This window comes from Cajanus cajan, chromosome 1 (genome assembly GCF_000230855.2).
Source record: "Cajanus cajan strain Asha chromosome 1, NIPB_CcT2T_4, whole genome shotgun sequence".
NCBI lineage: Eukaryota > Viridiplantae > Streptophyta > Magnoliopsida > Fabales > Fabaceae > Cajanus > Cajanus cajan.
In genome coordinates this window covers 35,268,234-35,291,339 of record NC_138517.1, presented here as the reverse complement: position 1 = coordinate 35,291,339, position 23,106 = coordinate 35,268,234, and the positions used below count along the sequence as shown (strand labels likewise).

Here is a 23,106-nt window from a genome sequence, read left to right as displayed (position 1 = left end):
AAAAAAGGAAATTGGCTTTTTTAAACAAAACCTTTTTAACTTTTCAAGTATATATGTACATCAAATTTCAATTATGTTATTACTAACAAATCATTTGGCTGATAATATAGACTAACTTGTAGGGTCCAAAATTCAATATTGTTTCTCCTCATCACTGACATCATCTCCATTTGTCTTATCCCCATCCCTGATTTCTCCATCACTCAACTGCATATCAGCAGAATTTTCTCTTATTGGACTTGTCTGCCTTTGTAATGGTTCATCATCAGATTCTGATAATGCTTGTCTTCGGCGGGCTATGCTTGAGGAAGGTGCAGCCTTGTACAATAAGAAAAAGCAGCCAATTATTTCTTCCAGCCGAATTAAATTAAAGTTTCAGAGATTGAATGCAAAGCAAATTCGGTTATTGGAAGAAACGAAGAGAAAGATGGAAATAAAAATTTATGAACGATATAGATTATAATGTATCTATATAGCTTAAAACAGCAAAACAAGTTTAAATGTTTCCTGAATTGTAATTAGATTCTACTATTATGAGCTTACAATAAATTGGTTTAACCAACAACCAACTCATTTGATGTGATGCTGCAGTTAGATATTCAATACAAATCCAAACAGATGTTTTATTACCAATTAGTCCACTGTCAGATGGAGAAAAATAAATTCCCAACAGAGGATAATGCGAGGAAAACAAAATAATTTTCAAAAGTCATAAATCCAGTTAAATAATTAATTACCGTCTCATCCTCCGCATCGGAATCTTCAAGCCCAGCTGCTGCAAGTAGACCCTGAGCATTTTCCTCAGCATCATCATTCATCTGAGTTTGGGGCTCATCTCTGTAGTTTATGTCAGCTTCTTCATCCTCCATTTCCTGTTCATCCATCATATCAGTTTCTGGTTCCTCATTGTCGTAGCGTGATTTTGAGTGCTTATCCTTCTTTCTCCGCTTTCCACCTTTTCTTCTCTTCTTCTCGCCAGTCCCTCCCTCTTCATCATCTGATCTTTCCCTCCGTTTTGAATGAGTGCTGCTCTTCCATTGCTCCTATAATAGCAAATGGAAGTTTAGGGGGCATTTGACATGTAGATTATATTTTTATTTTTGAAAACTATATTTCCTGGGATTCATGTTTCTGGGGAATTATATTTCCAGGAATCTTCCAGTTGGGTTTGGTATGTTTAAAAGATTCCTGGAAATGTTATCACGAATATGGCTAAAACTTTTCTACCTTCATGGGAATCTTGGATTCTCACCCCCTCCCACGGGAATGTTTTGTTGGAAACATAATTAAAAGAAAATTCCTGGGAATATTAGCTTCCTGAAAATGCTTTTTAAAAATTTCATACCAAACATAAGAAACTAACATTCACAATCTACCATTCCTGGCAAACTTAAAAATAAATCCCCTTAGTCCCCCTTAGAGTTTTGGAAAAACATCCTTACTTTTGGATGAAAACAGAGGACAAGGGACATTATCCATCTCAGCTAACAACTTTACTACCATTAAGTTATGAAGAGCATTTGCAAGGAACATTTTTTATATGATAAAAAATCCATTTGGAAGGAGAAATGCATCTACAAGCACAGCATTATAAATATGTAAACGTAATGTTACACAGGACTTGATTTCAGGCTATATAGGTTACAGCCAAGAGTAAGGTTACCAAACTCTGATTCAAATCATGATTTTTTAAGCTGACTTTTGAATGATGAATCAAAAACCATATTGAGTTATAAGATTCAAAGACGATGAAAATTAACTTGAAAGAATGCAAGTGATGTATGGTGCTCAACGTCACAACATAATCGTGCGTCATAAATGAGTGTGAAAGTAAAACCTCTATTTCAGAAGTATGACAACAATAGAAATGAACAGCTAAATAGCATGCATAGAATGAGTGACAATGTGAAATCCTTGTTTCAGAAGAGTGGAATAACCAAATAGGAAGCATTCAATAGTGCTTCTTGAGTACCTTTTTATTTAACAAGTTAAACTTATTTGAGTTTTCAATTTCTTTGATGAGAATTGGAGAAGGAAAAGTAAATAAATAAAATAATGAGTTGCTAAATCATGTAATTCACATCAATTACATGGAATCACATCGATTCATCACTGTATCGCACAATTTAAAAGCATTTGCAATTCATCACATGATACCAAACAAATGTTAGCTGAAATATATGGAGGCTTGCAATACTAATCAGGAACCATAAGACTCTAACAACTATGGCAACGAGCCAGAAACCTTCAAAATAAAATACACAACACTGCAATTGGGAGATTTAAAGCCTGTTCACTTGAGATTATTATACAAAAATAAAACACCCTTTTAATAATAAAAAAAATACTGTTATTGAGTTGCATGGATAAGAATAAGATTGAAAAAAGAAAAAGACTATAAAAAAATATGCTTTCTGCTCTTTTTTAGAAGCTGTTGTGAATGACTTTTCAAAATAATCTACTCTGGGAGATGAGGGAAAGTAGTTAGCAAGGCACTGAACAGTTTTTTAGACAAAATATCCTTATTGAGTGTCCCAAAAAAAAAGAGTAAAATTTATTATTAATTAGTAAGCTTTCTTGAGAAATGATATGTAAAGTCCTTTATTGTTTTCTGAGGACAAAAAAAGTAATAAGTTGTTACATTTAAACAACTTAAAACCACTTTTAAAATTCTAAGTGCTTTTTATAATTTTAACCAAACACAAAATAGCTTATTCTTTTCATTAAATCTCTAAAAAGAAAGAACACCTTTTTACACAATCTTAAAATCACCTTGTTTTAGTCACTTAGTTTGATTACCACAAGAACTATCAATTTGACTCTTATTACTTTCTTTTATTCTGCTGCTTGTAACTGGTGATTAACCAATTTCAATACAAAACTTCTTTTTAAAGAGAGAACCCTTTTTTGTAAAATAAGATATTTTGAGACAAAAAGCATATTAGCCCTAAGTGGCTTTCTTCTCTTAAAAGAACATTTACGAATCCTCACCTTGACACGCCTAAAATGTTCCTCCTGTTGTTGCACTCGCTTTAGCTCGTCCTCTTGTTTTCTCTTTTCCATCTATTTCAAATTAAAATAAAAGGAAAGTAATTTATATAGAGAAAACTTGTACATCACAACCAACAGACATGTAGTAGATACTGAGCAATTAAAACAGCACACCTGAAATTTCCTTTGTTCTTCAGCCTTCCGCCGGGCTTCCTCGGCAAATGCAACCTGACGAGCAAGTTCTTGTCTCTTTCGTGCTTGTACCTCTTCATGCTCAGCTGCCTCAAGATGAACTTTTGCAGCTGAAAGCAAGTGGTTGCAGTATCCAACATGAGTGTCAATTTTCTTCTCATCAAACCCATGAATATGTAGGTTTGAAGCAGCAGACAACTGACTAAATACACGAACAGCATTTTGCAGCTCCGCAACAGTTGTTCTCACCTAACATTAAGAAACCAATATCAATCACAAAGCAATGAATCAAACTAGATCCTACTTAAGTATGATCATCTATAAAAACTAGACGGTTAGTAAGGGAATCATTTGAATAAAAACTTGAAAAAGGTGAGTCATACAGCAGAAAACAAATTCTAATGACTTGACAGCTTAAGCTATCCTTCTACAAAAGCTAAACATCTCTTAAAAGTTATAGCCCTGATAAACTCAAATTATTATTACCTTGATCCATAAACTAATATTATTATTTAAAGGACAAGGTTAGCACACCAAATGTGGGCTCAGGCTCAAGTTCAAGGCCCACAATTTGGAGGGTTTATTCCAGAAGAAATAAGAAAAGGAGTGAGTGCTGAGGTGGCAGAGAGAGAGTAGTAGATTTTGGGTTGTGAAAGGAATTCTGTTATAGGGGTCTTGAAGGGGTTGAGAGGTAATTTTGGAGGTTGAAGTTGGTTATGGGCAGGAGAGCATTTGTGCCTTTGAAGGAGCGTTGCTCTGGAAAGTGGGAATTAGTATTCCTCTGTATTCTTTTATGCTTCATAATACACTGATTTCTTAGTAGTGTTTGTTGTTCACTATTATTGTTCCTTAATTCTGTTTGTGGTTTCTAACAAAGGAGATCAGGAGTCCTTGGGATACTGGTTAACAAAAGTACAAGATGTTTAGTGAAAAGGAAAACTTTATCAAACATGTAATGTTTCTTCACTAGTGCTTTTATAGCAATTGATAGCATGACATGACCCTTTGTAAGAAAACATCTTCCAGCATCCACACGTTATTTATTAACATATCCTTTATTCAACATTCCAACTCCATAAAGCAAATTAAAGTAATAAAGTTGTTAGATTTATATATTTTATATTTTATATTTTGCCTCTGTACAAGACTGCTGTATCAATTTAGTTCCTTCTGTGATGTCCATAATGGTTATCGTAAAAAAAAACTTAGTTAACCATTAATTTGTACATGTTGACATAGTTTCTGAACATGTCAGAAAAAAAAGCAACCTGCGTAATATTCAAAAGAAATCTTGGCTCTATATAATCAACTACTATATACAATAACTTTTAGGATATAGAGAAAAAGAGAAGCATATGTAATTTTAGTCATTTTTAAGTATCAAAAACCATATCCCAAGCATATCATTAATAATTAATAATAATAATAAACCAGGAGGATACTCCCTGGATATATCTATCTATCTATCTATTTATCTATCTATATATATATATAGAAGAAGCATATCATAAATATACAGGTATAAGATGAATGATGCTTTTCCATTTTATAGTATCTTGGCTTCATAGGTTTCCAGTCTTATTTACTTTGGCCTCTTGCTGACCTTCTAAGATTAATTTACAGAGCAATAATGAAATTACAGAAAATTTCAACAAAAAAATATTATTGATATACTAAAGTAAGATAAAGTTTTCCATGATCAAACTTAGGGAGCAATTTATTCGACATTCTTACTTCAAAGAACCCCACTATTATTTAAGGTGAAAATAGACATCCTACACTATTTATGAGCAATTATAATGAAAAAAATATTAAAAAAAAATCTAGTAAGATATATTCAATGGATAAAAAAGAAACCTCATCTGCCGTCCTCTTTGCCTTTTGTAGTGTTGATGCTGAAAACTTCTGCATTGCAACCCCAGCATCAAACCTTAGAGTATAGTTTGAGGGTGCCAAGTGGATGGCTCGCAGTAGAGTTTTTATACAGTCTTGCCACTGTTCAGCCTCATAATGGGTACGAGCTAAATATAACAGTACTTGAGAGTCTGTGTTATGATAAAACCTCCGCAAGCAATTTTGATACTGCATAGTAAGAAAGGTCATCAGCATATGATTGCTAAAGACTAGGAACTTATAAGCAAATAAGAGATACAATGTAAAATAGGATAAGCTCACCATTTTCACAGCCAAAGAAAAATTCCCCTGAGCAAAATAAACATGCGCCAGATTTATCCAAACATCAGGCATCTGGACAAAAACACTACCACTGGCAGCTTCTTGAACCTACCAAAAATTAATAAAAGTAAGTAAATCCTATAGATAAAAGTTTATGCCTATTATATTCAAGGTTAAGCTGACATATGACAGTAACCTGAGTAAAGATATCCTTTGACACATCAAAATGGCCCTTTTCTGCTAAGACTACCGCAGCACCATTGGCAGCATACAAATTAGCTGAATGTTGAATCAGAACCTGCAAATGTATGAAAATAAGAGGAATACATATCAAATAATACAATTACATTACTAGGACAATATTTAAATTGTGTAAGTATACATAGCTTCAGGAAAATATAATTAGAGCAGAAATATTGAATCGCCATAAGATACACAAATAATCCCAGTTCATACTGCTTCCTAATAAATTTCATCTTCTACGAATGGGACGGGGGACGTAATAAAGACTACCAAAATTTCCTTCTTCATTCTTCTTTGTTTTGGTCATGAAAATCTCTCCCAAAATGCCTAAGCTATTGTTGGAATTGGAAATAATAATAGTAATGCACTTGGTAAATAGTACCTTCATGTGTCGCATGATAAAATGCATCTACTGTTCATGGGTATTAGTGTGTAAGGAGTTACACTCAATTACTATTAGCCTAAGAAATAGTCCCCATCAAGTCTATCACGAGGCTATATATATATATATATATATATATATATATATATATATATATATATATGAAGGGGAATCAAATTACTTAAAGAATAATAACTCTTAGTAAAATTACTTCACTCAATAACTCATGATGTATGTTGAATTTCAAGATTTAACCGTTAAATTAAAAAATTTTAATATATAGATTAAGTCTACAAAACTTTAACAAATTTAAAAATCATATGATCCTTCGTTATATAGATTCAAATCAACATATAAAATGTGTATGTGTGGATGATATGCAAAACCTATGTAGAACATTCTCTTGAACAATGTTGTTAAAAAGCCGATATAGTTGTGCATTATGTTCTCATTCTCTAAATTCTCAAAAACATTATTTTTTATCTTCCTCTATAGTATTCAACAGCTATTAGGTTAAGAACAAGGAATGATTTATAACAAAATAAAAATAAAAAACTCATGCCCGAACTCTTTGGCTTAAAGTACAGAAAATGCATATGCCTGCAGCTGAAATTTAGTTTCAAATATGAAGAATTGTGGAGACTGCATGGACCAAACTCACTATAATTCCATATCAAGGACCAAGTCTACCTGGAGCTTAAGCTGTTCCCAAATGACTTTAGCTGATTTTATTTTTATACGAATTGTGTGTATTTGTTACCACACATGTAATCTTCTATTTATAATGAATAAGGATACAAAATAAGAAAATATGAAAATAAAAGATAACAGGCAATAATGAGTAGAATCCCTATTTTCTTCTATACAAGTTTCCCTAATTATAAAGGAAAAAATCATATCAAATCATAAATTTAACACTCCCCCTCAACCTGGAGCATATATGTCATATGAGCCAAGCTTGTTTGAGAGCCCTAGAGGGATTTGATGAATATATACTTGTCAATGGGTCATTTGATCAGGCAGTAATAGTAGGTACTATGAGAGAAAGAGTTGAGAGAATTTCAGTAGATTGTATTATTGATGAAAAACAAGATAGTGATATCCATGAGATATCACTTACATATATAGACCTAACAAATCTAACCAACTTGATGAGTTGGCAACTCTTAACAGAAAACAGAAAATATACAATATCAATACAATAAAATAATAAAAGTATTTATTATTCTAGTCTCTTCTCTAATACACCCCCCACAAGCTCAAGGGGGATGAAACATAGCAGATGGATCAGCAACATTGTGCTTGGAACGCAAAACAGAAATCTTTTGGGCGACAGTGCCTTGGCTAAAACATCTACTTATTGATGCTGAGCAGGGACATGCGAGACAAGAGCTTTACTGATGACTTTTTCTCGAACAAAAAAGATATCAAGTTCCATATGCTTAGATCTTGAGTGTAGAACTGGATTGTGAGACAGTGCTACTGTGCTTTGATTATCACAGAGCACTATAGGAGTGTTTAGGTGAACTTTCAATTCCTTTAGAAGGGATTGGATCCACAAGACCTCAGTTACTGCTTGAGCTAAAGCTCGATATTCAACTTCAGTGCTTGACCTTGCAACAAGCAACTATTTCTTGGACCACCAAGACACCAGGTTAGGACCAAGGTAAATACAGGCTGCCGAAGTAGATCTCCTATCATTGGGATCAGCTGCCCAATCAGCATCAGTAAAGGCTGTAAGATTGAAGGAAGAAGATGAGCGAGCAGGAGCAAACACCAAACCATGTTTAATAGTTCCTTTGAGATACCTAAGTATCCTTTTAACCACTTTCCAATGTTCCTCCATTGGAGAGCACATGAACTGACTCACCTTATTAACACTAAAAGCAATCTCAGGTCGTGTAAATGTGGCATATTGCAATGCACCAACTACAGACCTATACAAAGTAGGATCATCAAACAAGGTCCCCGCTTTAGCAAGTTGCTGACCACCAATCATAGGAGTGGATATTCCCTTAGAGTCTTCCATTTTTACCTTGGTAAGAAGATCAAAAATGTATTTGTGTTGAGATAACAGTAACCGCCCGTCAGAGATTGGCTTGACTTCAATACCCAAGAAGTAGTCCAAGGTACCAAGATCTTTGAGAGAAAAAATTTCATTGAGTTGATCAATTAATTTTTGCAATAAGGAGGGAGAATTGCCAGTGAGGATAATGTTGTCCACGTAAACAAGCATGTAGACAGTAGCAGTTGGAGTAGAGAAAATAAACAAGCTAGGATCACACTTGCTTTTGTGGAACCCAAGCTTCAGCAAGACAGATGTTAATCTGTCAAACCAAGAACTCTGATCAGAGGAAGGGAATTGGATTCTAAGGAGCCAAAACTCGAAGAAATGGCAGGTGGTATTGTGGTAAAGGAAGATGGGTTGTGAGAACAAACAAGAGAGGGAAGTGTAGAAACAGAGGTGGCAGGGATAGAAGCTTGGGATTTTGTAATGAAAAGATCATTGTAGGGAAATCTGCCTTCATTGAATACCACATCCTTGTTGATATAGATTCGGCTAGACCTACTTAAGCATTTGTAACCCTTATGACTAGGAGAGTATCCCAAGAATAGACACTCCTCTGACTGAGGTTGAATCTTGTGTTGATTGTAGGGTCTAAGTAATGGAAAACAAGAACAACCAAAGACCTTTAGAAATGTATAATCTGGATCCTTGTTATGAATCAGTTTGTAGGGTGATTGAAAACCAACTGAAGAGGAGGGTAGTCAGTTGCAGTTAAAGAGGCATGGTCCCAAAATTTTAGTGGTAAGGCCGAATGGTGAAGCATTGCCAATCCAAGTTCAACTACATGTCTGTGTCTCCGTTCAACAGTGTCGTTTTGATGATGAGCATAGGGACAAGTAAGTCTGTGAATAATGCCTTCTTGTTGTAGAAACGGGATTAAAGTACGAAATTCACCACCACCATCTGTTTGAACAGATTTGAGAGGAGTTTGAAACTGTTTCTCAGCCAAAGCTTTAAAATTTAGAAAATTTGAATACACATCTGATTTTCTACGAAGGAGATAAATCCACGTGTATCTGGTGCAAGCGTCAACACACGTTAAGAAATACAAATAACCACAACTAGATTCTAATGATGCAGGTCCCCAAACATCTAGAAAAACGAGTTCAAGTGGTTTGGAATAAACAGTAGTTGAAGATTGAGAAGGAATTCTATGAGACTTGGCAATACAGCATGAATCACAAAAATCAGAAATTTTATTAACAGTGGGAAGATGAATATTACAAGTTTGTAGGGCTTTAGTTAGGGCATCATGATGTGGATGCCCTAACCGTAAATGCCACTGTTTATAGGTATTGGAAACAACATGATTACATTTTTCAAAAAGAAAAATACAAGGGTTAGATTTAAGAAAAGCTGAATTCTTCTCAATGTCAATATTGATGGATTCCTTCTTCACTAGATGTGGGTGAAAATGATAGAGACCATCTTCACCAAGTTTCCCTTCAAGAAGAGTCTCGTTCAAATCCTGTGATTTGACAAAACAGGAATGAGGATAGAAAACAAAGTAGACATTGTTGTCTTTGGCAAATTTTGAAACACTTATTAGGTTTTTGGTTAAAGTGGGAACAAGTAATAGGTCTTTTAGAGACAAAATTGTGGAAGGATGAATAGGAGACCGAAACATATTAGAACCTATTGAGGCAATAGATGTACCTTGGCCATTGGCCATAGCAATGTGCTCTGCTCCTGTAAATTGAGCACTCTGCAAGAGATATTGAGGATCAGGGGTGGCATGATGGGAAGCACCAGAGTCTGAAATCCATGTTGTAGCAGTGTTTAGAGTTGGAGCAGCATGTTGAGCAGGGGATGCAGCACGCGAATGACTTGACTGGTTGGATGTCACTGCAGGAAAAGTGAAGCCAGGAGGTGGAAGACCAGGACCAGAAAAAGAGCCACCCAAGGGATAAGTAGGCCACGAGACTGGACCTGAATGTCCAAGCATATTGACAGATCCATAGTAGGGAACAACACCAGGGCCAGGATTCTGATGCACATACCCACGTTGAGGACTGGGACCATAGGTGGGGTAAGGAGCAAACAGTGAGTGGAAGGGCAATCCAAAACCACCCAAGGATAAGCTATTGGAAAGCTGGTAACACGTGGAGGCTTCATGGCCACGTTTGTGACAAATTTGGCATTGAACAGAAGAACCACGATTTCGTCCACCACGAGCACCACGGCCACGTCCTCCATCACGATTATTGAAGCCACCTTGGGATTGAGACGGGAAATTCTAAGGCTGAGAGTTTGACATCTGAGGCTGCTGGAAAGCCAAATGGACATTTGGAACAGAGGTAGTTTGGGCAAGATTGATGGATAAGGGGTCTTGAATTACAACGGCCTTTGCTTGTTCAAGTCTTGCTTCCTGAGCAAGAATCATGTTCTCAAGTTCTGCGGGGGAAAGGATATCATCACGACTGACGAAAGCAATGACTGTAGAAATTAGAGAGTCATACTCTGGTGGGAGACCACCAAGAATGCACACAGCATGTTTGCGGGTTGAAACAGGGCTACCAATCAAAGCAAGAGTCTCAATGATGGTGCTGATGCGAAGTAGATAATCAGAACACGATCTTGTTCCTTTCTTCATAGTGCGAAGCTCAAGACGCAATTGTGTCGCTTTGATTTTGGTGAGTGACTGAAAGTGTTGAAACACCAAATCCCAAATCTGGTACGAGTGACGACAGAAGACAATACGAGCCTGAATTGATTCAAAAAGTGTTGTGAGGAGCCAGGAAAACAGCAGCGAATCCTTGCGATCCCAGGCAGTGTATTCAGGATTGATAGCATTGGCGTCACGATCCTCAGCAGTAAGAAATTTCAGTGGAATCTTTGGATTGACGACAAAGCGTTCAAGCCCATGTGCGCAAATCACAGCAGTGACCTGTTGTTGCCAGGTCATAAAGTTCTTCTCATCCAGTTTGCATGTGATAGATTGGGAGAATGTATGCGAAACAGAATTGTCAGAGGTTGCGGAAGCGGAGGCCATTGGAGCAAGATTGGGAAAAGAAGAGTCATAACAAATTTCGCAGGACAAGTGCAGGCAGAAAGATAGACAGAAGCAACGCGACGAAGACGACGCGATCGGAGACGAGAATCAAGAAGAGACGCGAGCAAGTCGGAATCGCGCAGAGAGGGCGCGAGCGAAGCAAAAAAAAAATCGCACGGAGAGGGCGCAAGCAGAAAAACAGAGCCGCACAGAGAGGGCGCGAGCAGAAAAAACAGTCCAAGATCTCACCGTGCTCACAATGATACCATGAGGGAAAGAGTTGAGCGAATTTCAGTAGATTGTATTATTGATGAAAAACAAGATAGTGATATCCGTGAGATATCACTTACATATATAGACCTAACAAATCTAACCAACTTGATGAGTTGGCAACTCTTAACAGAAAACAAAAAATATACAATATCAATACAATAAAATAATAGAAGTATTTATTATCCTAGTCTCTTCTCTAATAGGTACAAGCCAGAGAAGGTCATTGTACTCGGGAATAGAAATGGGCAAAAACACACATTTGTGTCAAGCGTGTGAGCATTACGGGTCAGAGTGTGGTGGCACATGAGGCGACAGATAGTAGCAGTTCTTGGACTGAACAGGTCACCGGAGACTTCCCTTGCTGAAAGTGATCGCACACTGTTGATCGGAAGCATCGTGGAGCAGCAAATGGAAGATCCAGCATTGTTAACCGCGTGGTTAATGTTCACCACATTGTTGGTGTTTAAGAGTAAGGCAACACATGTGAGGACATGTGCGGGGGACTGACGGCAACGTTTTTGGTGGAACGCCGCCGTTGGAAAACCTACAGCTCCTTTAGCTCTGATACCATAGAGGAATTGTAGGAATTGTGTGTATTTGTTACCACACATGTAATATTGATACAAAATAAGAAAATATGGTAATAAAAGATAACAGGTAAATAAGTAGAATCCCTAATTTTTCTGTACAAGTTTTCCTAATTAATAAAGGAATAAATTATATCAAATTATATATTTAACAATTTCTTTGCACATCAAGTGAATGAAATGCTATGATTAATGGAGACATTGTAAGCAAATATAAGTTTACAAACCAAAAGTTGAGAAGTAACAAAAAAAAAATACAAAAAAATAGCTCTTATTCTCATAAGATAGCAATAAAAATGAAAAGACCTACCCTAGTATATAGTTCCTTGGCCTTTTCCAAATGAGTAGCTTCTAGCTTTGGATTTCTCTTTTCATTACGAACTGCTGCAAAGTAGTTCCAGTTTCCCTATTCAATTCAGAGGCAGACGCCATTGTATCAACTGAATTATCTTAGTAACAAAATTATAAGGACATAATCATTATGAAGCTACAGATGGGATGAACAACTGGTAGAATAGCCACATGCTGTAACGAGCATAAGGCTAAGGAGGGGAACCATCCCTCAAAAGCCGGCCCAAGAGGTTGGAGAACCTCCCGCCTTATAAGGCCTCCCTGGTAAGGAGACCTCCCCGATGTGGGACTTGTTACATTACCACCCCCTTCGAAAGCCAGCGTCCTCGATGGCTGCACTCCACGGTACTTTACTCACCGGTACTTCACTCGGCCCTTGCCGGTCAGAACCCTCCGGTGGTCAGAACCCTCCGTGGGTAGCCCTTCTCGATTTGGCTGGCTCTCAACGAGAGCACCATTGTAACGAGCATAAGGCTAAGGAGGGGAACCATCCCTCAAAAGCCGGCCCAAGAGGTTGGAGAACCTCCCGCCTTATAAGGCCTCCCTGGTAAGGAGACCTCCCCGATGTGGGACTTGTTACATATGCCCACACATTTTTTCCATTGATATTCTAAAAAATGCTGCAGGAACAGGATTACAGGGATTTGGGATACAAATATAATAACGTGAAATGTGCACTGAAGAGCAGAAATACCAGAGAAAGGGTAGCATATGAGTCCTTGCCATCAGTTGCATCACTAGCTGCTCGGAGAGTTTCTTTTGCCTTAACCCAATCATCATTTTTTAACTCCAACTCACCAAGCATAGATAATGCATTGGGACACTTGTCATTCACCTTCAAGGCATCATTAACCTACAGAAAGGAATGTCAAATAGTAAATCTATATAAATTGTAAGTAAGAAAAAGCAAGAAGGCCATAGGGATAATAGTAACCAGTTCAATGCTTAGCAGAATGTTGTTCCGAGCTTTTGCAATTGCAGCTAGCCTCAGATACGCATCAATATAGTCTGGATACTGGAGGCAAAATAAAATCAAAAGAAACAAATAAGCCATTGATAAATCACATCCCATGTACTAAAATAGTCTTCAAATGGAGAGTTAGTTATCATCCAGTTAAACTTTTGCATGATAGAAGCATTTTGTAACTGAAAAACCCTATGCAATAATATAGGCATTACCAGATTGGTTCAAAGTGAGCAGGAAATAACAAACATTATTTATTTAAAAGGAAAAATTCAATTCAGGTCAGCACGGAAACAAAAGTAAAGAAGCTACCTGAAAATCTGACCGAGGGCAATGATAATTTAATGATTGACCAAAAAATAAAAAATGAATGTTTTTAGACCATTAAGTTTTAATTTGGTTATTTGCAGTCCAACTGATGTTTTAAGATTTATGTTCAATAGAAAAATAAAAGAGTGAAACAGTACCATATGTATTATGCAAATGAGGAGGTCACTGTATGGTTTCAAACACCCTTACCATATTAAAATCATTAACTGGCAATAGATTGCTTCATTACACATTCAATACTTCTAATTGAAATAAGTTTCAAACATCACAGGAGTAACAACAACAACAAAAATACAATAATAATAATTGGTGTTTTGAAGTTACAAGTATATCAAAACCAAGACTGGAGACACACATTGGTTAATCTTGTGAGTCTATTCATTCATACATGTTTACATATGCATCTTGATGAACAAGATGCTACATTCATACACATACCTTGAACAAGATAAGGCGATACAATATACTTGCAGTTCCAGATTCATTTAACTGCTCAAGTAACCTAGCCAGGTTAAATAGTACAGTGACTTTATCCCAAGGAACTTCCACATGGTGACTATTGCTTTCAAGGTCATGAAATAATTGCATGTCCTTGAATTGAAGTGTAGAAGTAGCTGCATCAATGGAAGACTTATTTTCCACATTGATGAAAGATAGCCAAATGCCATCACCTAGAGCCTCCTTGAAAGTTTGTTGAGCAAGCTGATACATAGAAGAAAATAGAGCTTAACAGTGTATGTGTGCAGGTGAAGGAGCCACAACATGATCTTTGCAGCATTTTAAGCAAGAGCACAAACCTCAAATTCCCCCCTTTCAAACTGAAGGACACCAATATTATTGAGTAATTCAATCGGTACTTCTTGACCTCCCTTCTTAAAAAGTGTACGAGCCTGAACCAGAATTACAATATCATAGATTATAACAGATTATGGAACTTAAAAAATGAAATATTTAATTAAATTTCGTAAAGATGACATTTCCAAACTACAAAACAGCATATCATAAGCTCTTGGCCCCTTACAGTTTTGAATGCATCCAATGCAGCTCCTGTGTCGGAAAGAATTAACAATTCTCCCAGCTCAAGAAATGCCTGTAATACAGTGAAAAAAAAATTATAAGACAAACAAATAGGTAGATCAAGAATGTTGGTCAAATAAACTTCACTTTTAGCAACACAAGCAATCAATTTAGAGAATCTTATGGATCTTAATTAATGAAGATTATGAACTAAGAAATGAATAATCATTTCAGGAAAAGGAAGGGCTCATGGCAACATAAATGGGAAAAAAGACATCCAAACAAAGGGAACTAAGTCTTATCCATCCCTTCCCTTCTGCGGTCGTTTGGATGCATAGGACTTAATTCGCCCTACCGGCACAGACAAATCTTTGCCCATCAAGAACCTAGATCTCAGTTTTCCCAACATCGGGGTGGTTGAACTGGCTCTTGTGGTCATTTCAACAACCACAGTGGCCATGGAAGATTGGATTTTTGGGAAAATGTGAGTAAGCACTCAGCAGCAACACTATTCGTAATTACACTGATTGAGTATACATTCTAGAGCAATAAACATAAAATGCAACTTCCTAGAAGCATGATAAGCCACTATGCCTATTCAGCTTTCCTAGAAATTAATTCGCCACAAACAGTAGGAACATATACAGTTTCCAACAGATAACACTATCAATAATCCAAAATATATCTTTACAAAGGTGTTCAATAAATTATACAAAAAAAAATACCAGAAGCTTTCACCTGGGCATCACGGGGGTCAATTTTTGTAGCTCTCCTAATAAAGTCCTGGCCCTTGTCAGTTTGACCAAGTTGAACATATATATGCCCAAGCGCCTATAAGGAAAGACAATAAATCAACACAACAATAGGGGAGAAGGAAGAAATAACATCCACTGACAGACAAAAAGAAAGACGATCTAATCCTCCTAATAGCTTTTGCCTCATACACAAACCTAATCATTGATATCTTTTGCTAAGACATCTGTACTCCAATATACAAATATTTTGTACATTTGATTACCCTAAATTTCGGTATTTTTTTCAATAATTTTCAGTGAAAAATTGGGGAAATTATTTCATTTAAGGAATAATTAACAACCAGACTAGTTAACGATAACGGATAATCAAAGGATGGTTATTGAGTAAGTGAGTATCCACTTAGTCCTGGTCCTGGAGTAAGGATATTAAGTCTTTCACAAGTATAACTATAAACCAATCCCTCCTCAACTAATAATATTTTTTACCATGAATTCCTTTTTTTTAATTTTTCCCAAACAAATTTGAATTAAACAATTACTGCACTGATGGGCTTATTAGCAAACATAAATATATACATGATCATGAAATTTGTAGGGATTGATGTTGAACAATGAATGATTTTGAAGACTAATCTACATGTTATGGAATCTAAACCAATTTCTCCAAACAGAATGGCATGTTCTCAACTGATATTTTTCAACCTTGAACCTTACATTATGGCATACATAGAAGTTAAATGATGCTTTTTGTGGCAACAAAATCATTCAGGCTCTAAAAGGAGAAATGATGTAAAAAGGGTGAAAAATCAAAATTCGTTTGATTTCAAGCACTTACTTTCAATGTCTCACAATTATCTGGGTACACCTCCAAGACCTTTTCAAAGTTTGAGAGTGCACTTTTAAAATCTCCCAGCTTTATCTGCACTTGACCCAAGCCTGGAAACATTAAAAATTAAAACAGTGAAATAGGTGGGCAATTATAATGATTAATGATACTATGCAAAATGTCTGTGGTTCAAGCAATATTATCAAAATCAAGCTTTCACATAGATCTTAAGATTCTACTCAATGGAGAATTATAAAACATATACAAACGCCTAGATATCACATAGACAATGAAAATAACCTCTGAATCACATCATTAAACAAAAGCAAAAAATTCACAAGCATAAAATCCAATACTACTCCTAAGTCATAATTTTCCTTCAAATAACGTAAGATTTTCAAAAGGTCACAAAACAATTAATACATGAAAGAAAATAGTCCAAGTGTCTAATAATAGAATCAAGAATAACATAATTATTCACACGCTACATTTTCATATAACTGAAACAGGACCTTAGACCTAATCAATCACAAAACCAATAACCAAAACATAATTGAATATTTAAAGTACACATTAAATATCAGTTATTAGTGTCAAAATAGGAGGGTACAAAATCTAGGTATATTTGCTAACCAAAGAAGCAATGAAGATTTTTATAGAAATGGTTACATCGCTAATACCCTTTTCATGTATAATTGTATATAACAAAGATGCAGAAATGATAGAGTTTCAAATATTATCAAGCAACTGACCATAATAAGGAAACACAAATTCATGGGGCTTGTTGACTTCCTTGACAGATGCCATGTAATACACCCCAGCTTTGTCATAGTCTCCCTGTGGTGAGAAGAAAAAATTAGTGACATCAGCAATATTGCAACTTGAAAGTTGGAACACCAAAAAAAAAAATACAAAGATAGTGACTAGTGAAAATTTTCAGAATCATCCTTAAAATACAAGAAAGTCAAGAAGAGGATTATAGAAAACACAAGCAAGAAAAGATAAGTATTTATTTGAAAAAACAAGAATATATGGATAATGGATCTATAGCAATTTATTAGTCAATTAAAGCAAATAAATCAGTAAAATTTGAGATTTCCATGAGATATAGGGACAGACAATAAAGATATAAAAATCAATTTTACCAATGTGCTGGACAATATCTTGCTGCCAAGGCAATTTACATTGCAGATGCAGGATCATCATAATGCTGATGCATCTACTTTGTAAGAGAACATAATAAAACTTGGATGGAAGGTGGATGCTATTCAATGTCTAACACACTAGATACAGAGACTTTTTATGGATGTCACAACATTGGCAAACCAAACAGTAAGATTTCGAATACAAATTAATAAGCAAAAAGAGACTATTTTAGCCACCCATTCTTGTTCATTATGCTGATTATCATTCTAGCTTCAATCTATGACAAGAAAGCTGACAGTGGTGCATCTACTTCCTTCTTAAGTGATTTCTCGAGGATTGATGAATAGTAAAGCTACAGATCAATCGTGCTATGAAATTTATAGATGAAATTAGTAAACAATAAGGTACTGATAGAACACTAGAATATGCGGAGAGTAGCAATAGTTTTAAACTCACAGTATTATTTAACTCAAAGATAACCAGAGAAATTACAATTTCTCCTACGCTATCAGAGCCAAGGTTCCTCTGAAAGAGCACTCAGTCAAACAACCATGATCTTCCTTAACATGATTCTCACCTAGCCCCCTACTCCCCCCTATAATGCTGTCTGGCCTAACTAACTCAGCGACATCAGCAAATCCACATCATAGAAAACATTCCCTCACTGCCTAGTTCCCCTTCTAGAATATACCACCCATATGGGTGGCTTACTTGAACCTGGGCCTAAAAGTTGATCCCCATCTAAACCCTTTCCATCATCCAGAGCCTAAGGTTTCTATCAAGTACAGTAGTGTTATCATGTTATGAGCAAAAAAATAGATGCACTTAGAAGACTAGAGCATCACTTCATCTTGGAACTCAAACATCTTTCAACCTCTGACAGAGTTCAACCAACCATACATACCCAGTAAAGTTTCAGAAAATTGTCAATGAAAAATGAAAAAAGAGCAAGCTTCCAACCTTGCTATGATACGAGCGGGCTAAATTGTAGTAAGAGTGAGACTTTGTTGGGCCATGATTGGTAACAGCCAATGCAGTTTCAGTCAATTGCTCTACTAAAAAATGCTGACCAGTGAAGAAGAAATGATTCGCAAGATAATTCAGAGCCATCGCACAGTACGGGTATATCTCAAATGCCTTCTGCATTTTTACCATTCCCATCCTGATTCCAGTAGCTGAAAGATGTTATACAGAATCAGAATTAGTCAACTAAACAAGAAGCTTAGAGTAATTAACAAATATGTATGAAGTGCATACGAAAATGATGAAGGAAGAAGAGGTGAACCTTCACTAGTACGCAAGTCCATTATTGCAAGGGCAACAAGAGCTTCGACATTTTCTGGATCTAGCTGAAAAGCATAAAACCATGAAGCATTAGGACATCAGAACCAGCAAATAACTCAAAGTTGAACCACTAGTTATTAAAAGATTCACTTGCCTGTAAAACACGCTCAAATGCCTGTTTAGCCTTTTCAAATTGACCTAATTTGTAGCGACATAGACCTATGCCAAGTCTCACAGCTGCTGGGCAATTGGGATACACTTGCAATGCTCTCTTAAGGTTTGCAAATCAAATAAAAAGGTGGTATTATGATGTGTTCAAGGAACAGAAGAACTGCCACAATTCAAGTAATGAGCAAGGCATAATAAGTTAATAATGATATTTCTACACCATTTTATTACATTTGCATGTTCTATATTTTTGTCCATAGCTTGAAGAAATCAGCCATCAAAATAAAATATCTACCCACTGAATTTAATATCATTCATATAATCCATTGACATTCTATCTTAAAAGACAAGTTACAAAATCACAAAACTAATCCCCAATCCACTAGAATTTCGGCATGATCGTCATCGAAGTTATATGTTAAGAGAATGGCCTCACAGAAATTAAATCCTATCAAAGTTAGTGTGAGCAACACTGATCTAGTTTCAAAGGGTAATCATTTGAACTTGAATAAATAAAAAGGAGTTTTGAATATTGTTTTTTTAATAAAATTGTACAAAGGATATTACATTATATAGACATAACTAATAACTAAAACTACTTCCCCACAAAATGGAGCTAAATTAGATTAAACAAATCTCCCCTAATAAGGAAATAAAGAAACAAATCTGCTACACTTACAAGGGAAAGGAAAATAAAAGGAATAATCTGTGCTAAAATAGAACAATCTACATTTATTAATACTTAGCATTTTTATGTAAATCCTCAATGAAAATGAAGATATGTGAATACATATAGATAAATGTGGACATATGTAAACTGTGATTCATACATCACTTCTCACCAGCAAAGAATATGCCTAGACAACCAACCTTATACAACTCAAGTGAATCAGAAAATCGTCCGCGGTTGAACTCAACACATGCCTGTAGAAATTCAGTAAAGATATTATAAGAAATACAATACATATATGATGAAACTAAGTGATACATAAAACTGGCTACAGGTTTTAGCATTCACATTCTGAAAACAAAAAGAATAACAGATAAACCATAGATGAAAACATATGCTTTTCAAATTTTGAGTAAAAATGTAGCAGATTCAGGTTTAGATTCCAAGCATGTATTCAATGCAGAGTCTGTTTAATCACAGAACTCCTTTGTTCAAATAAAAAGTAGTTGAATGAAGAGAAGCCAACTTGTAACCATCTCACAACTCTTAAAATTATGTGTTGAAATGACAAATGCTAAAATCTTTATGTGAGAACACAAACTTAATATATCTACTAGTATACCTGCCCCAAAAGAGCGGGCACATTATCACGGTCTCCATCTAACACAATCTTAAATGCAGCAGATGCCTGTTCTACTTCACCCTTTGCTAGCAAAAGCTGACCTGTAAGAATTAACTACGCATTAATTTCATTAAGTATCTTTAGTGCATGATACATTCTTCTAATGACACGGGACAAACATAAGGTCTGGAAATCTAGATACTAGTAACTTATATGACATAAGGTAATTACTATAGCATCATGTGCCAAAAAAAAATAATAATCCCTAAATTTATGTCAATAATCAAACATGTTTTAGTGTCATTCAACAAAATACAGATGTTTCTAAATAGTCAATATGCCAAAAAAAAATACACAACATCATGATATACAAGATCATATGATGAGATATAAGGCCATTTTGTTTTAAAAACAAATTATAAAAAGTGATTTTTTAAGAGGCAGACAAGAGTTTTTTATTAAAAAATTCAGAATTTAAAATATAAAAAAAAACAATGCACACAAATACATCAAAGAGTAGAAAATTACTAATTTTATTAAAAAAAAATGTTAAAAAAAGGCCCATAAAACATAATCAAATGAACTCCTTTCAAAATTTCAAGAAGAACTAAATTCTGAAAATTTGAGTTTTATGAATGTTGTCTCAAAAGGGATATTGGATATTTTGCTACAATGTCTCTATGCTACCTAAAGTCATTGTTTTGAAATAACTCAATATGTCTATAACCCAATCCAAAATAACTCTAACAGGCATTACTTTCATTGTTTTGAAATTACTGATCACAATCTAGTTTCAATTAGACACACTTCATAAAACATAAGCAAATTTATATATTCACCTTTGCCAACCCAAGTGGAGGGCTCGTGCATGTCAATCCTAGATGCTTTGTTGTAATATTGTGTTGCCAAAATGAAATGATCCTCCTTTTCTCTTTGTTTTGTCTCTATTTTTCCAAGGTAGCTGTAGTAAGCTCCAAGGGCATTTAAGATAGCAATCCTCTCATATCTGACATCAGCATAATAGTCATCGATTTCTGCAAAATGCATTGAAAACAATCAACAGAGTTAAGTTTATTAATCAATATGGTTAATAGACCAAACCCATACACAAGTGAATAGAATATGCACCAAAATCTATAAAGAAATTAAACCTGGACTGGATCCTTCCTCCAAAATCTGGCGAAATTGATCAATTTTTCCCTGCTTGAAGTACTCCCTCTGCACATACATGATCTTAGATGTTCACATGGGTACAATTATTATCAAAGCAAAGAAAACAAAAAAAAATGCAATCTTTACTTTTAAATAGGGGATGATGCGTAGGTATAAAAATACACTCAAAGTATAAATGTTTTACACTATTATACAATCATAGATAAGTAAATAGTACATACACTGACAGTGTCAAGGATTTCTAGACTGTCAAATCAATCAGAAATCACCAAATATACAAGTTTATTGAATTTTACAATAACCACTTTCAAAAAGTCATAACTAGCATAATTTCTGATCAGTTTACAATGTAATCTTTTTACACAGGGAGCATGGACATTAAACTCGTCATGGATTGCCATATATTAGACATTATTCATATACTCCTTGCAAACAGGAGTCAAAAGAACCACTAGAGCCAATAAATGCCCGTCCATTTTTATTTTTTTTCAGTGAGAAAGATTACAACGAACTTGTGTGGATACAAACTACAATTGCTTTGAGAGATTCTCTACTTTAAAATAAAGAGTATTTTCCTGAAGCTCTCAAAAGCACTTCTAAGCTTGTAGGAGGATTGAACCAACACAGCGAAAACCCGATAACCAACTATCATTAAAATTGAACTCGTCGCAACACAAAAAAACAGAGATGGCATAAGCAAAACCTCAGAACCACACGCAGTTTCAACTAGAAAACCGAAACTGGAGCATTCAATTGGCATAACGCGGAATTGAAAGCGCGAAACGAACCGCAATGATGAGCCAGAGATCGAGAGGGGCTTGTTCGGCCTTGAGGATGTCGAGGATGTCGGAAGCGTCTCTCGGAAGCTGATCGAGAGCAACCCTAACCTCCTCCTCCGAATTCTGCACCGGAATGTACACGGACGCCATTAACGCTCCAAAGCAATGACGAAGGAGTGCGAAACCCTAACGCTCTTATTGCGTTGGTGACAGAGGAAGCACCATCGCACGCGAGAAGAGAACGTGGAAGAAACCCCTCTTTGCCTCTCAACTCTGTCTCTCGAGAGTAGCTTGTAATTTAGGTACGGCCGAGTGACCAGCGCGATTCAAAACGAGAGTCAATTTCAGGATTGTCCTTTTCGGGAGAAGTTATTGGGTACTTTCGGGAGCGTGGTATACCATCAAATATCAATATTTACCGCACGTAATCACAGGTTTTTAATCTTATAGGGGAAGAGATGATGACGTGTCAGGCAAAGAATGGTGCGGTTCAGGTGGTCTCCAATCATATAATTTTTTTTTTTTTTTCGGATATCCCTATCTGCTAGTATTTTAGGCGGTAAAAATAGTGAATAACTCAATAACCTGGCATGTGGTCAGGGGTAATAATAAATTCATACTTTATATTTGACAAGAGTTAGGAAAACTTCTTTAATCTTTAGTTGGAGATCAATTCCAATCATACTAAAAAAATATTATACTTAAATTTTTATCTTTTCACATTATGGTTTAACCTAATTAAGATGAATTGGTACGTTTCAAATTTATCCAATTCAATATTATAATAAAACTTTAAAATGTTTAAAATTTTGAAAATTCCTATTTCTTTTTTGATAGTTTAATCCAATCTAGAACCAACATTTAAAAGTATTTAAAATCTAAGATTAGAAATTATATGAAATAAAATTTTAAAATAAATAATGAAAACAAATGATAAAATCTATGTATTATCTATTATCTAGTATATATTATAAAAGAAGATTATGTCATGAATGTTGAATTTTGTCTGAATGTGATTTTAATATTGACAAATTCTTAGTCTCAAATTTTAAAAAAAGAGTATCCATATGTGCGTTAATAAATTTGTTCAAGTATTTTAACAAAAATAAGATTCATCA

General features: G+C 35.4%; 1 protein-coding gene across 1 annotated transcript; it reads right to left on the bottom strand.

The window, feature by feature from the left end:
- ELF8 (binding protein) lies at positions 1–22,346 on the bottom strand. The gene is made up of 24 exons (XM_083059808.1): positions 21,998–22,346; positions 21,188–21,254; positions 20,876–21,070; positions 20,037–20,137; positions 19,615–19,668; positions 18,740–18,847; positions 18,578–18,641; positions 18,253–18,467; positions 16,899–16,983; positions 16,156–16,256; positions 15,304–15,396; positions 14,570–14,638; positions 14,346–14,438; positions 13,987–14,250; positions 13,189–13,269; positions 12,949–13,107; positions 12,214–12,309; positions 5,555–5,656; positions 5,359–5,466; positions 5,041–5,265; positions 3,166–3,432; positions 2,992–3,063; positions 738–1,043; positions 1–318 (listed from the first exon to the last, which is right to left on the bottom strand). Exons 1-24 carry the CDS (start codon positions 22,136–22,138, stop codon positions 133–135), a joined length of 3,252 nt encoding a protein of 1,083 aa, XP_082915934.1. The 5' UTR covers positions 22,139–22,346; the 3' UTR covers positions 1–132.
- Positions 22,347–23,106: the final 760 nt, after the last annotated feature.

Coding starts and splice junctions, on each gene's coding strand:
- ELF8 (XM_083059808.1), bottom strand. CDS start 22,138: ATGGCGTCCGTGTACATTCCGGTGCAGAATTCGGAGGAGGAGGTTAGG. Junction 3,433..5,040: donor CAAAGAGGACGGCAGATGAG/GTTTCTTTTTTA, acceptor TCTTAATGTTAG/GTGAGAACAACTGTTGCGGA. Junction 319..737: donor CCGATGCGGAGGATGAGACG/GTAATTAATTAT, acceptor TTATTGTACAAG/GCTGCACCTTCCTCAAGCAT.